Source organism: Podarcis gaigeae (genome assembly GCF_964106915.1).
Source record: "Podarcis gaigeae genome assembly, chromosome: 9".
NCBI lineage: Eukaryota > Metazoa > Chordata > Lepidosauria > Squamata > Lacertidae > Podarcis > Podarcis gaigeae.
The window spans coordinates 18855890-18871164 of record NC_139685.1 but is presented as its reverse complement, the minus strand read 5'-3'; the positions used below and the strand labels follow the sequence as shown (position 1 = coordinate 18871164).

The window sequence follows — 15275 nt, the reverse complement described above, 5'->3', positions numbered from 1 at the left end:
AGCAGCCTTCTGCCTCTCGCCATAAGGAGGTAAACACAGTTAAAGATGTGAATAATATATTCCCCCCTCCCAAAGGCTCACATCATGTTAATCTGAAGGAGGATTTCTTCTTCCAACAGAAATTCGGAATCTTTAGCATATAACTGACAGGCAGAAATGGAATAAGTGCAGTGTTTCCTGACACAGAGATGGGAGATGACGCACGTGTTGAATTTCTGTCAGTCATGCAAATATTGAAGTCACGGAGATTTTCTCAAGACAAGTTGATTGGCAACCTTAAGTAAGGAAGACTTACAAGTGCCAGAAAGAGTCAAACAGTATGAGCAGGTTGTTTTGAAAAAGAGACACTTTCTACAAGTTGAAATTTTAAAATCTGCTTTTCTTAAGAAAGCATATAAATATAAGATTACTTTTTTAAATGGCTTATTTTAAAATTCGCCCTGCAAGGTCAGAGGTTAAGTGATACACAGCACTTTGTCCAATGAACCCTTTCCCCATTACGCCATGCTCTTTCTTTGATTCTGAATGTACACACCCCTCTAAATGCAAGGGTTCTTTAGCATTGCTGAAACATTGATCTGCCACAACAAGCTGGAAATCCAATTATAACTGTGGTTCCAAATGGCACTTTTATCATCGTTAATATCCACAAAATGTGTGCAGTGGGAGATGCAAAAAAAGTGGGTGGTACTGCTGACCTTGGATTTCAGTAAGTTCTGAAAAATGCTTATTAAGAAGTCCTGTTCAGTGCAAGAAGACATATTTCTTAGGACTGCAGCCTCTCCTATGGTGCAGGATTTTTTTTTAAAAAAAAATTACACTGCCTGTGCTGTGCCTAAGCATTAATAGAAGTGAAGAAAAACATTAATACTTAGCATCCTTGAGCTAGTTTTATGGAGCGCTGGTAATATTTACTCCTCCTTGTTGGTCTATACTGTGCAATGGGACTTACTCCCTGGAAGGTGTGCTTAAGTTTGCTTCTGGAGAGCAAGTCAGCCAGTGAGAACGGTGTGTGCCATCTGAAGGACAAAAGGCCACTGTCACTTGTTCCTGCTCTATTTCCTACTCTCTGGAAGGGCGCTGCTATCCCTTTGTGCAGATGGTATGGCTACAATTAAACTTCAGAGAGTGCAGAAGGACTTGCCATGTGAGGATGTGCCAGCAACTGTCCCAGGGCTGAAATGGGCTTCTCACTGCCTCAGAAGAGGACCTGGCTCCTGCAACCCTAATAGTTGTGAGGAAGGAATTTCAGCAGGTGTAGCAGAAGTGTGTGTGTGTGTGTGTGTGTGTGTGCGCATGCATGCATGAGAAGAAAATTCAGACAGAAGGAAGAGAAAGGAGGATATATATTGTAATTTTTAAAAGTGTATTCCATGTTTCAGGTCTGGAATGGTCTTTATGATATATATTCACTGAAGAAAAAACTTTGTTTTGTTTTGTTTAAAGGCCAAAAAGGAATTTGCATATTTAATGCTTGTTTCTGATTACTCAGAGACAATGTTGTGTTCTGTTCCATTAGGCAATGAAACACACTCTTGTGCTCTCAAAATATTGATTGAAACATTTCCCTCCTAGCTGCATAACCTAAACTATGCCATTTATTATTACGACTTGAATCTTTTGTGACGCTCCCTAATAAATATTTCACCACAATTTGCATGTGAAAAGATGAGGACCAAATGCTAATTGAGCCGAAGCGTGAAAGCAATGTCTAACTTAAGACATGATTAACAACGCACAAGCTTGATCTTCAAGTTGTTATTTATCGCTTTTCTAGCACTTCTTCAGTATGCAAAGCTCCAGTTCTGATCTAATTTACATTAAGCAATTTAAATACACAACACTAAACATGCACTGTTGGATCAAAGCAAAGAAGTCACGTCTGCTAAGCTCATTCATAAAAATATTCAAAACACAGTATCCCTAAACTCCATTAGAATATGTTCTCCAATTTTATGCAAATTACTGAGCACAGTAGGTGGTATAGCAGCTACATTCTCACACAACACTAAACCATGCTTAGGAGCTACATATGTGGATGAGCCTGAACAAAGTTTCTGGCTCACATGTTGTTGTTTAGTCGTGTCTGACTCTTCGTGACCCCATGGACCAGAGAACACCAGGTACTCCTGTCTTCCACTGCCTCCCACAGTTTGGTCAAACTCATGCTGGTAGCTTTGAGAACACTGTCCCACCATCTCATCCTCTGTCGTCCCCTTCTCCTTGTGCCCTCCATCTTTCCCAACATCAGGGTCTTTTCCAGGGAGTCTTCTCTTCTCATGAGGTGGCCAAAGTATTGGAGCCTCAGCTTCAGGATCTGTCCTTCCAGTGAGCACTCAGGGCTGATTTCCTTCAGGATGGATAGGTTTGATCTTCTTGCAGTCCATGGGACTCTCAAGAGTCTCCTCCAGCACCATAATTCAAAAGCATCAATTCTTTGGTGATCAGCCTTCTTTATGGTCCAGCTCTCACTTTCCTGGCTTACATGCGACACCCCTATTGCTACACTTCCACAGAGTTTTGTTTCACTTTTAAAAAGTCATAGCTTAGCATTAAACCAGGGTTCCTGACTTAAAACAAACTCTTTAAAGAAGTTTAAACTTTTAACAGCACAGAGATTCATGACCCATGGTAAAACTTGGTTTGTTATGAAGCCTAACAGAGCTTGTTTAACCAGGATCCCTGGTTCAAACATATCACCAAGTCAGGAACTTCAAAAGAAAAACTCAGCTGCACAGGAGGAAGTGATGGATGGAAGAGGAGAAGGAGTGTGCAAGCTCGACGCTTTGCTTGGACTCATTCAGGCACTGCTAAACCATGGTTTAGTGCTCTGTACTCACTATGTTGTCAGCAGGAAACAATGGTTGTTAGCATTTAGCGGGTAGTGGTTTGCCAGATGGGTTGAAACTGCAAAGACTACTTCCTGGCAACGTTGTCACCACTGCTTACTGGGAGACAAAGGGACAAGGTGGTTGTGCTGGTGCGCGCACGCTGGCAGAGCCCCAGTGCAGTTGCACAACCTCGGCTTCACTGCCATCTTGCTTCTGACAGCTGTGCTAATGCCAGGAAGCTAGCAACCTGAAAGCTGTACGCTGGCTCCCTCAGCCAGTAAAGCGAGATGAGTGCTGCAAACCCCAGAGTCAGCCACGACTGGACCTAACGGTCAGGGGTCCCTTTACCTTTAGCATTGGAGCTCTACACCACCAGGCAAGATGCTTATTCTGTATAACTATGCAGCCAATGCTTAAAAGCCTACACCACGCTACACCACCAAGGCACGGCTTCCGATTGGCTGCAGAAGCGTCCTGCAGCCAATCAGAAGCCACGCCGGATGTTCACCTTCTGAAAATCATTCGAAAACCAGAACACTCACTTCCGGTTTCGATCATTCGGGAGCCAAGGCATTTGAGACCCAAGATATAGCTGTAAATGATGTCAATTTTTATCAGTTTCCGCCACAAGGCAGTTATGCTAGACTACTAAAGTTTAAGGTGCTTTTGCAATTCCAGGACTCTCTCACAGGTTGAGAATGGGGTCTTCACAAACAGGCTGTGCGGTTATTATTAAAAATTGTTTTAACAATGTCTCTTAGGGGTGAATGAGACGGAGAATTACTATATTAATCTGGTGTGTGTGTGGTGTATCTGTGCCAAACACCAAAACTTTACTGAGCTTGCAGGACACAGTTGTTTTAACGCATTCTGTGTGGGGCTGCCCTTGAAGATGGTTCAGAAGCTGCAACTGGTGCAGAACACATCCGTTCTTAAAAAAAGCTGCACTGGTACTTCTGAGCCCAATTCAAGATGCTTATGTTGACACAGGTAAAGGTAAAGGGACCTCTGACCATTAGGTCCAGTTGTGACTGACTCTGGGGTTGCAGCGCTCATCTCGCTTTATTGGCTGAGGGAGCCGGCGTACAGCTTCCGGGTTATGTGGCCAGCATGACTAAGCCACTTCTGGAGAACCAGAGCAGCGCACGAAAATGCCGTTTACCTTCCCACTGGAGTGGTACCTATTTATCTACTTGACGTGCTTTCAAACTGCTAGGTTGGCAGGAGCAGGGACCGAGCAACGGGAGCTCACCCTGTTGTGGGGATTTGAACCACCAACCTTCCGATCGGCAAGCCCTAGGCTCTGCGGTTTAACCCACAGCACCACCCGCGTCCCTCCTATGTTGACATACAAAGCCCTAAATATCATGGGCTCCGAATATGTGAAGGCGTGCCTCTTCCTATATACACCTGCACAGGTGCTGAGATCTTCCTATATACACCTGCAACAGGTGCCCTGCTGGCACTTTCGCTGCTCTGTGAAGCTTGTGGTACAATGGTGTGTAAGAGGGCAGCTTTGGCAGTAGGATTCTGCCATGCTTCCTCTTCCACAGTGCTGTGCTGTTATCCCTGGTCAGCTGAGCAAGCAGGTGGGAGAAGGGAGTTCCTGTTGCAGTTCCCTCCTGCAGCTAATTTTATCAGTGATAACAGCTCAGCAATGGGGAGAAGGGATGCAAGGAGACGGGGTGGGGTGGGCCTGGGGACAGCAGTCAGTTCTGCATCCTTGCCCTAAAGAGGCAATTGATTTTTAGATTAAAGTGTGTATATCAGAGTTTTGCAGTGATTTCGTCTCTTATCAACCAATTGTAAACTTCCACAGAATTGGTGTATGTAAAAGAGTGCATGTAACAGAAAAATAGCTTGAAAAAAACCACATGAAACATTTAAGCTGCCAAGTAATTCATGTAGCTCATTGTTGATTTGGCAGACGGTCTTCAAAACATGCTTGAGCTGCTGATTATTCTCAACAGCACACATATAAAAATAATAAAAGGTAGACTTTTGAAAGCATTTGTTCCAATCTAACAAAAGTTGGGACACAGGTGGCGCTGTGGGTTAAAGCCTCAGCGCCTAGGACTTGCCGATCGAAAGGTCGGCGGTTCAAATCCCTGCGGCGGGGTGCGCTCCCGCTGCTCGGTCCCAGCGCCTGCCAACCTAGCTGTTCGAAAGCACCTCCGGGTGCAAGTAGATAAATAGGGACCGCTTACCAGCGGGAAGGTAAACGGCGTTTCCGTGTGCAGCTCTGGCTCGCCAGATGCAGCTTTGTCACACTGGCCACGTGACCCGGAAGTGTCTCCGGACAGCGCTGGCCCCTGACCTCTTAAGTGAGATGGGCGCACAACCCCAGAGTCTGTCAAGACTGGCCCGTACGGGCAGGGGTACCTTTACCTTTACCTTTAACAAAAGTTAGAAATAGCTATGGCTGTACTCCTTTGCACACTTAACTTGGTAGTGAGACTCACTGAACACAGTGAAGACTTACTTCCAAGTAAATCTACATAGAATCGAGCTGCAGTCCTCACTGCCCTATAAAGGACTGCAGCCTTACAGTCAATAAATCTTCGGATCTTTGCCAACAATGACAGATTGCTTTATCATTTTAAGTTCCTGCAGTTATTGTTTTCACTATTGAGATTTTTTGGGGAGTACAAGTTACTTGCGACCTCCAGCCTAATTCTATGCGTGTCTGCTTAGTAGTAAATACTTATTCTGCCTACTGTATTTTTTGTTCTATAAGACGCACCAGACCACAAGATGCACCTAGTTTTTGGAGGAGGAAAACAAGAAAAAAAATATTCTGAATCCCAGAAGCCAGAACAGCAAGAGGGATCGCTGCGCGGTGAAAGCAGCAATCCCTCTTGCCATTTTGGCTTCTGGGATAGCTGTGCAGCCTGCATTCGCTCCATAAGACCCACACACATTTCCCCTTACTTTTTAGGAGGGAAAAAGTGAGTCTTATAGAGCAAATCCATATGAACAAGCTTGCAGCCTAATTCAAGTCTCGTTGATTTCAGTTGAGACTGGCTTTGGCTGGATTGAAACTAACTGTCTGCTTTTAAAACTAATTCATTGCTGATTATTCTGAAGTAGCTTGCAAATGAAAATGGCAACAGGCAGCTTGTCTAATGCACGCTAAACTAGTGAATACATAATTGTGCTGACATATACACTGCATCCAAACATATCAAGTCTATAAGTATGCAGTAGTTTCTCTTGCAGACCTATCATATGAATATAAATGATTTGGTTTAAATGGTATATGCCCTATCCAAATTGCAGATGAACACCTCCCGAAATGTTTAGAAAGTTTTGTAATTAGCAATTCCAGAATTAGGATTCCCAAACACTGGTGGCTGACAATGAAATTGTCTAAGTGAGTTGACAAGATAACTTGGTTATCTTTGTCCTTGACTTATGCATGTACAATAGAAATTCCTCCTAAGTTTGTGTATGCAGAATCACTGCATGACAGCCGTTAAATCTTAGGATCTTTGCTATCCATGCCTATTGCTCTATCACTTTAAGAGTAATATTCAGTTATTGTTTGCACTATTGATATATTTTTTAACTGATGAAATCAAAGATCCTGATGAAGGCATAGCACTATGTGAAAAGCACAGGGCTTTCACTTTGAAAATGTGCCACAAATCATAGGTTTGAATCCTGATTGCAGAGAGGGAACATGTTTTATATGCAAAAGGCTCCAAATTCAACCCCTGTTACCTCCAGTTAGAGGACCACAAGAAGCAGGCCTGCCTGTGGCCTTGAGACAGCCACTGCCAACCAAAATAGTCAATGAGTAGCTGTATCAGTGGTTTGGCTCAGTGGCCTATTTTGACATAACACTAAATTATGAATGAGTGGGCATTAACCTTGGGCTCATACACTCCCCTTGGCTGTGAGTGTTTGGAAGCATCCATTTCCTGCCTTTCACTAAGTATTGTTTATTGTGTCTAAAAATGGTACCAACTGTTGGCTAGTTTAAACTAGTGGAAGGCAAAACATAGACCAGGTTCTAATGGTAGTTTTCTGGATGACTTACAGTAGATCAGCAAGGGTTTCTGATTCCTAATAATTTAACCATAGCAAGTAAAATTTTATCTCCCTGCCTTTAATGTCACTTATTAGTCTCTGTGTTCCTCTCCTGTAAAATTTGAATATAAATCATTTGCCTTTGACCAAGTCTTTGTGCATACCCGTATTTTTCGCTCTATAAGACGCACCAGACACACTTAGTTTTGGGAGAAGGAAAACAAGAAAAAAAATATTCTGAATCTCAGAAGCCAGAACAGCAAGAGGGATCGTTGCACAGTGAAAGCAGCAATCCCTCTTGCTGTTCTGGCTTCTGGGATAGCTGCGCAGCCTGCATTCACTCCATAAGACACACACACATTTCCCCTTACTTTTTAGGAGGGAAAAAGTGAGTCTTATAGAGCAAAAAATACGTTATATTGTTGGCACAAAATTTTGTATTCCAAACCCCTGATCTGTACGAAGATGTAGCTATGTACTCATATCTTCAGGTTATTCCAGTGTCTGATTTATGTCAGACAGTTCCAGCCCGTGAGCCACCATGTTGCACCTGGCCCTGGTTTCTAGGAAAAACACATTGTAGATACCACAAGCCTGAAGTCTGAAAAGCACTGGTTTAAATTATAGTTCATTAACAAGCCAGGTTCATAAACCATAGTTTGAGATATGGTTTAAACTAATCACAGTCTGTGTGATGTACCAAGAAACTGAAGTTAGTGAAAAACAGGAAGTGGATGCTTTGAACTTCCTCATTGCAGCCTTTTATGGTTTAGCATTATACCTGAAACAGGGACGTATATGGGAGACTCATAAATTCCTTACCTAGATATTACCTCTGTGTAAGAAATTCTGCCCCAATTCCTGTGTGCAACAATTACATGCTTACATATTTGGCTGATAGCTCATGTAGCAAATTATATGGATATGCAATTGAAGAAATAATGGCCCATACGTGGGTTACAATGAAAGTTCTATCCAGCTAGGAAAATGTATCACAATCAAATTTGACTAATAGTGGAAAGTGATACATAATTTGCAAATTGTTGCCACTTGGGAAGGGTTCTTGAAGAGTGGATTTATTTCCTCAGATTTGGACTACTTTGTGAATTGTTTTCATTGTGAGCTTGGGAGCTATTACAACCAAAAGGTCACCAATAAATAAAGTAACCAAAATAACAATATTTTTTATATGCCTTCATCTACAACTACTTTCTAGAGTGGCAACCTGTAATCAGCGTAACTGGTAATCAACTAAAGCGGGCTTGCTGCTACCTTTTTAAAGGATTGGGCTCAAGTTTGCCAGTCATCCGAAAGCTATTTGCCAGCATGGGAAGAAGAGTGATCATGGCCAAAGTGGTTGTGTACACAGAGAGATATACACCACAAATTCACACCACACACCACATAGATGAAGGAAAACTCTTTCACTCTCTCACACTCCTATCTTCAAACACACATCAACTCACTTGCACACACAACACTTGCCCCCACTGCAGTGAAGATTCAAAGTGCCCCTCCCATCATCCTAGCAATTCAATTGGACAATGCTTCCTTCATAATGTTGAGAGGAGAACTTTAAACTTCTCTTGTCAGCCTGGTGCTGTGATGGTGATTCAAATCACCAGCAGCTGTTGGGCCACTTGTAGTGGTTTGGCAGGCTGGACTCAGCCTAATGGGCCACGGTTTGCCACCCTTCAGTCTTCCTCAACCTGTGGGTCCCCAGATGTTGTTGGACTACAACTCCCATCATTCATAGCCAGCATGACCAGTGGTCAGGGATGATGGGAGTTGTAGTCCAACAACATCTGAGGACCCACAGGTTGAGAACCACGTTAACCAATTTAAGAGTCATCTTTTTTTCAGAATGCAGAACCGCTTGTAACCTGAGCTGACCCAGCAGCACAGGACGCACATTTTGGAACGATTTTTCTGTCTCTACATCACAGATGAACAGATGCAAAGAAGGACAGGGCTCCTATACCTTCAACAGCTTTATGGAAGAGCGATTTTGGGCAAGTGCAGTTTGCTGTGCAGGAACGAGCAGCGAGGGAGGGTCACGAGAATGCTAACTCCAGTGGAGTAGCGTGGGGGGTGCAGGGGGGGCCGGGCGCACCAGGCGCAACATCTGGGGGTTAGGGTTAGGGGGCACAAATCCACGGGTTAGGGGATGCAAATCCATGGGTTAGGGGGCGCAAATTACTTGCCTTGCCCCGGGTGCTGACAACCCTCGCTACGCCACTGGCTAACTCAACTCAGCACTGGGGGCTGCTTCAGAGGCAGTAACCATACAAGGAAGAACACACACACACACACACACACACACACACGGCTGCAGCTAAATGCACAGATGTTCCACATACTAGAACTGAGGAGGGTTCATCAAGAGAGACTGTAAGCATCTTCCTCTTATTCCCCACTACTCTTCCTGTAAGTAATGGGCTAGGCATCAGTGCTCCCTGGGACACCATGTACTGCAGCCACCAAGGTCCCTGTTTTTAGCTGTGCTTTTGTCTCAAACTAGGAAAATGAGCATGGCAATAAAAAGGCAGGCAAGTGAGGAGGTCTCCTGCTAGCAAGGCCACCCGATTGATTAGGATATTTCCTTTAGTGTGCTTTAGCAGCCAAGGCTGAAGTAAAATGGGGATGGGGAATAGCGCAGTGTCTATCCCCGAAGGAAACTGACAAAGAAGCGTTTAATGGAGTTTGTCTTCTACATAGGTTCGGAAAGGATTTCAAAACTGACCTAATCTGCCCGTTTAAATATGACACTCACGTGCCAGAGTGCTCCACAAACCTAGACTAATATATATGTCCACACAGAATAAATACCATAAACTGCCAAATGAAGTCTGTTGGATTCTGAGTTTAGAAGATACTCACTGACATACATAACGAAGTGGAATTGTAAGGCAAGCTATTTCCCTTTAAATACTATACAAGTCCCAAGTGGCAACCTGCTCTAAATCTAATGATTGCCTCACTTACTGACTGACTTAATGGCACTTTAATTGCAATGGTACTTTCAGGTTAGCTAGACCCTTCAAATTTGGGCCATGCACAGTCCAACTGATTCCCCCCACCCCCCACTTTACTAGAAGTTTGAAAGGGGGAAATGTGCAGATTAGAAATGGAGGGCAAGGAGTGAAATGATATGGGTGATTCCAGGCCAGGCATTCAAGTACAAACACAACACTAGGATTACACAAAAAGTCTAAAGGCCCCTCCAGACTGTTTTTTTGGGGCGCAGGTGTATTCTACAAGATGTCATTGGTGCAATAATAGCGCAATCCACACATCCATTCCACTTTATTAGTTGTTCTGTTGTCACATTATTGCCATCTGGAGGGGCACTCTTGCACTATAGCGCAATAAAAGCAGGAGGGGGTGGGAATAAACCGGAAGATTTGTGCTATAAAAAGTTACAGGATTTCAGCAGGAAGTTATAGGATGGGCAACGATAGCAAACAAAGTAAGTGGGATAGCTCAGTTGGAAGAGCATGAGACTCTTAATTTCAGGGTTGTAGGTTCAAGTCCCAGGCTGGGTAAAAGATGATGATGCTTGTGGTCCCTTCCAAACGCCCCCCCCCCCCAACACCATGAAGGCCCAATAAAAAGGACACCCAGAGGAGTCCTCAGAAGATGTTCACCTACCCACAAAAACCTCACATATATACTAGGTAAAGGATAAAAAGTTTACTATCCCCCTTATCTCTCACCCCCCATCTCTCTTCCCCCCTCACCTTATACTGAATACAATATCGAATGACTGCTCTGTAAAGAGGACTGTATGATCTGAAAATAGAGACACTGCATGTACTTTCATACAGTGCTTTTTTCGGGGGGGGGGGGACGCAGGGGAACACATACCCCTAAACATTTTGTCCATTTACTGTATTTATCTCCCCCAATTTGAACTATAAAATGGTGATTTTCTTGAGCCAAAATGAAAGTACCACTAAACTTTATATATATATAATAGTACTGCTTTTTTAACCCCAGAAAATCTTTCATAAGAACAATTTAAAAAGGAGCCGTTCCCTTTCCCTAGAAGGGGGAAGGCTAAAGGTGTACCCCCAAAAGGCGGAACCACTCATAGGCCACCCTGAAAGCTGAAACGTGGTAGTCCATGGACACACAAATAAATAATAAAACTAGTTGGAAGTTTATCTTCCCCCCCCTCCAAAAAGCAAAAGTGGTCAGAGATTAGGGGAATTGTAGTCCAAAAACAGCTGGAGACCTAAATTTGGGAATCCCTGCTTTAGCTTCACACCATTGTTTTATCCCCTGCAGTCCACATGTTGGGCAATATCGATGAGGCCAGTGGCAGCCCTGTTTAGGGAAGTTTTTAATGTCTGATGTTTTATTGTATTTTTAATATTTTGTTGGAAGCCACCCAGAGTGGTTGGGGTACAAATAATATATTATTATTATTTATTATTATATCTTGGGACATGAAGCTGACCTCGTGACAGAGGCCAGCATTCCATCCAGCCCCCACCCCCAAGCAAAGCCTCACGTGGGACAAAACGTCGCCATGTGGGCTGTTAGAGGCACAGCGGCCTCTCAAGGCTCAGCTCTGGGGTGTCCAGAGCGCATGCCCAGCAACCCTGAGGGGTGACACATGCGTCTGGACTACGTGAAGCCTCCCACCAAGCGCGGAGCAGGCCGCACTGAAGTAACTGTGGGGTAACTGTGCCCCTGAAGGACCAGGTGCGCAGCCTGGGAGTCATTCTGGACTCACAGCTGTCCATGGAGGCATAGGTCAGTTCTGCGTCCAGGGCAGCTGTCTACCAGCTCCATCTGGTACGCAGGCTGAGACCCTGCCTGCCTGCAGATTGTCTCGCCAGAGTGGTACATGCTCTAGTGATCTCCTGCTTAGACTACTGCAATGTGCTCTACATGGGGCTACCTTTGATGGTGATCAGGAAACTACAACTAATCCAGAATGCAGCAGCTAGACTGGTGACTGGGAGCGGCCGCCGAAACCATATAACACCAGTCCTGAAAGACCTACACTGGCTCCCAGTACGTTTCCGAGCACAATTCAAAGTGTTGGTGCAGACCTTTAAAGCCCTAAACGGCCTCGGCCCAGTATACCTGAAGGAGCATCTCCACCCACATTGTTCAGCCTGGATAGTGGGATCCAGCTCCGAGGGCCTTCTGGCGGTTCCCTCCCTGCAAGAAGTGAGGTTACAGGGAGCCAGGCACAGGGCCTTCTCGGTGGTGGCACCCACCCTGTGGAGCACCCTCTCATCAGATGTCAAGGAAATAATCAACTAGCTGACTTTTAGAAAACATCTGAAGGCAGCCCTGTTTAGGGAAGTTTTTAATGTTTGATGTTTTATTGTGCTTTTAATTTTCTGTTGAGTGTGGCCCAGAGTGACTGGGGAAACCCAGCCAGATGGGCGGTGTAGTAGTAAGTAATAATAATAATAATAATTATGATGATGATTATGATGTCATAATCATCATCTCCAGGCTCGGCTCCGCGGCATCCAGAACGCGCCCAGCAGCCCCGCGAGGCGGCCCACGCGCCTGGCCCGCGCTAAGCCTTCCGCCAAGCGCGGAGCATCCGCTCAGAGGTAAAAAGGGACGGTCTCCGGGGCTGCCTTCCGAGCCCCTCGGGGAAGCGCAAGCTTACCTTCGGGATTGGCGCTGATGAAGACCCTGACGCTTCTCCCGCTGGGCGCCAAGTGCAAGGGCAGCGCCGAGAGGTTCCCGGAGAACGCCGCCCTGCGCAGCGCCGAGTCCCGCGGGGAGGGCAGCTTGCCGGCCGCGCCGCCCGGCCACATCGCCGTCGCCGTCTCTCTTCCTCCACCTCCTCCACCTCCTCCTCCGCCTCGCCGTCCTCCTTTCCCGGCCGTCCTTTCGCGGAAGGGCGAAGGAAGCGGCGGCCGCAGCTTCCCTCAGGGCGCTCGCCTCTTCTTCTCCTTCCTCCGCAGCCCGCCCGGCTCACCACCACCACCGCCGCCGTCGGCGCTCTCCGGCCATGCGGGTCCTCGTCAGCCCGCCGCCGCACCGCCGCCAGCTCCCCTCGGGGGCCAGCCGCGGCGGGGGCGGCGGGAGGTCACGGGGCGACCGGGAAGAGGGGAGCTTTCAGGCGGCGCTGCTGCGGCGGCGGCTTCGGGAGAAGCAAGAGCGCAGCGCTCTCGGCCGGAGAGGAAAAGTTTGCGCCCCGGGCCAAGCGCTGGGGCGCGTCGTCGAGGCGCGGAGGATAGGCAGGGGCGCGCTGCAATGTCAGGGCCACGCCGGGGCGGGCTTCCCTTCGGCGCCCTGCTCGACCCCGCCGCGCTCGCTGCTCTTCCAAGGCCGCTCAAGTCTTGCAACTCTTGCTCTAGTTCAATGCAAGCGGCGCTTCGAGAGACGACGCCAGTCGGCCGCTTCCTTCTCGCGCGCAAAAACGCACAAGCAAAAAAAAAAAAGGAGATCTGTTTGGATCAGGCGCTAGCCGCTGCTGCGGTTTCCCTCTCGGCTCGGGAAGGCTGCGAAATGGTTTTGCTGAATTGCAATGCCACTTCGAAATCGCCAGGCAGGCAGGCAAGCCAGCCAGCAAGCTCGGGCTGAGCTTTTTCTCTTGCAACTCTTCTCTCTCTCTCTCTCTCTCTCTCTCTCTCCCTGATCCAAGTCGTCTTCTCGTCGAAGTTGCTCGTGCAATCTCTCTCCTGCAAACGCGATATTTTTATAGTCCTGCACGGCTCGGGCGCTCCAAATGGGGGGGAAGAAAAGAAAAGAAGAGGAGGAGGAAAGAGTTCAGAGAACCCCCTTGGATGTTTTGTTGCAAGGGCACGGCGAGCGCGCGGAAAGCAGGAAAGGTTAGGTATTCACCAAGCGAGAGAAAAGCCCGCTTTGAAGCGTCAAAGCGGCAGACGGGAAGGAAGCGGCGCGCACAATGGAAGCCGGCGAGCTGCTTTGCAGCGGTCAGTGTCCCGGTGTCCCGGCGAGCAGCTCCAATGAAATATGCAGAAAGGTTGATGATGTCTGGCCGGGCTCAGACAGCCGCCGCCGCCGCCTTGCCAGCCTCCTATTGCCGAGACACAAGTCCATACGCAGAGAAACACCCCTGCGCTTCCTCCAGGGGGCGGAGGCGCCTGCCCGGCCCCCAGCCGCAAAGCGTGCCAGGAAAAGACCGCGGCGAGGAGAGCCTGGCCCGGATGATCCGCTGCGAGAAGAAGGGGGGCGCCGATCTGGAATCGTCTGCCGGGCTTGAGTGTTTCCCCTTGAGGCAAGAGAGAGACTGTGGGCTCTGGCCTCAGATCAGCTGGGCACGGGCAGGGTAAGGAAGCGGGTGCAGAGGCGCACCATGCAGCCTTTGCAGTTGCTCAGCTGCTTTCGGGAGCACTTTGGGCTCACCCAAACTTCGCAAGGTGAAAGTTGTGGGTGATCTCTTTGAATCTCCTGGAAATTTCATAGCACTCAACTCCTAGGGTTCCCCGCAATAAAATATTTGAGAGGGCCAAGTCCCCACCCCAAGCTGATGGTCATTGCCATTCAAATAGTGTGTGTGTGTCCATTGCATATTGTGATTGATTATGTGGGGCGCAGTTTACCTGCCCCCCATTTATTCAAGTTGGCACCCTTGCATAGATTTGGAAGGGAGGGCCATCTGTGCCAACCCCCTGCAGTGCAGGAATCCTCCCCACAGCCATCCCTGGTTGGGCTCTAATCACCAGCCTTCTGGTTAACAGCCGGCGCCACAGAGATGGCTGAATGTCAGGTGCTGGGAATCACAAGTGGGGAAAATGCTTCTGTGCTCGAGAGCCAGTGTGGTGTAGCGGTTAAGAGCGTCAGACTCATAATCTGGTGAACTGGGTTCGATTCCCCGCTCCTCCACATGCAGCTGTTGGGTGACCTTGGGCCAGTCACACTTCTCTGAAGTCTCTCAGCCCCACTCACCTCACAGAGTGTTTGTTGTGGGGGAGGAAGGGAAAGGAGATTGTTAGCTGCTTTGAGACTCCTTAAGGGTAAAGGGACCCCTGACCATTAGGTCCAATCGTGACCGACTCTGGGGTTGCGGCGCTTATCGTGCTTTATTGGCTGAGGGAGCCGGCGTACAGCTTCCGGGTCATGTGGCCAGCATGACTAACCAGAGCAGCGCACGGAACCAGAGCAGCGCACGGAAACGCCGTTTACCTTCCTGCCGGAGTGGTACCTATTTATCTACTTGCACTTTGACGTGCTTTTGAACTGCTAGGTTGGCAGGAGCAGGGACCTGAGCAACGGGAGCTCATCCCGTCGTGGGGATTCAAACTGCCGACCTTCTGATCAGCAAGTCCTTGGCTCTGTGGTTTAACCCACAGATCCAAACTCCTCCTCCTCCTCCTCCTCCTCCTCTTCTTCTTCTTCTTCTTCTTCTCCTCCTCCTCCTCCTCCTCCTCACACCAGAGGTGCAATTTAGGGCAGCGTGACCAGTTT

The 15275-nt window shown here is 47.5% G+C and overlaps 1 protein-coding gene across 2 annotated transcripts in view; it reads right to left on the bottom strand.

Moving 5' to 3' along the window:
* NWD2 (NACHT and WD repeat domain containing 2) overlaps positions 1-12901 on the bottom strand; it is a 62106-nt gene extending 49205 nt beyond the window's left edge. Inside the window, exon 1 of one of the 2 annotated variants that reach the window (XM_083754817.1) lies at positions 12505-12901. Coding sequence is in view for 1 of the 2 variants with exons in the window: in XM_083754816.1 (XP_083610942.1) it covers positions 12505-12655 (151 nt within the window). In the remaining variant the exon portion in view is untranslated. The remainder of the gene's footprint in view (positions 1-12504) is intronic. The other variant, XM_083754816.1, reaches the window with a different exon arrangement.
* Between the last annotated feature and the right edge of the window lie 2374 nt (positions 12902-15275).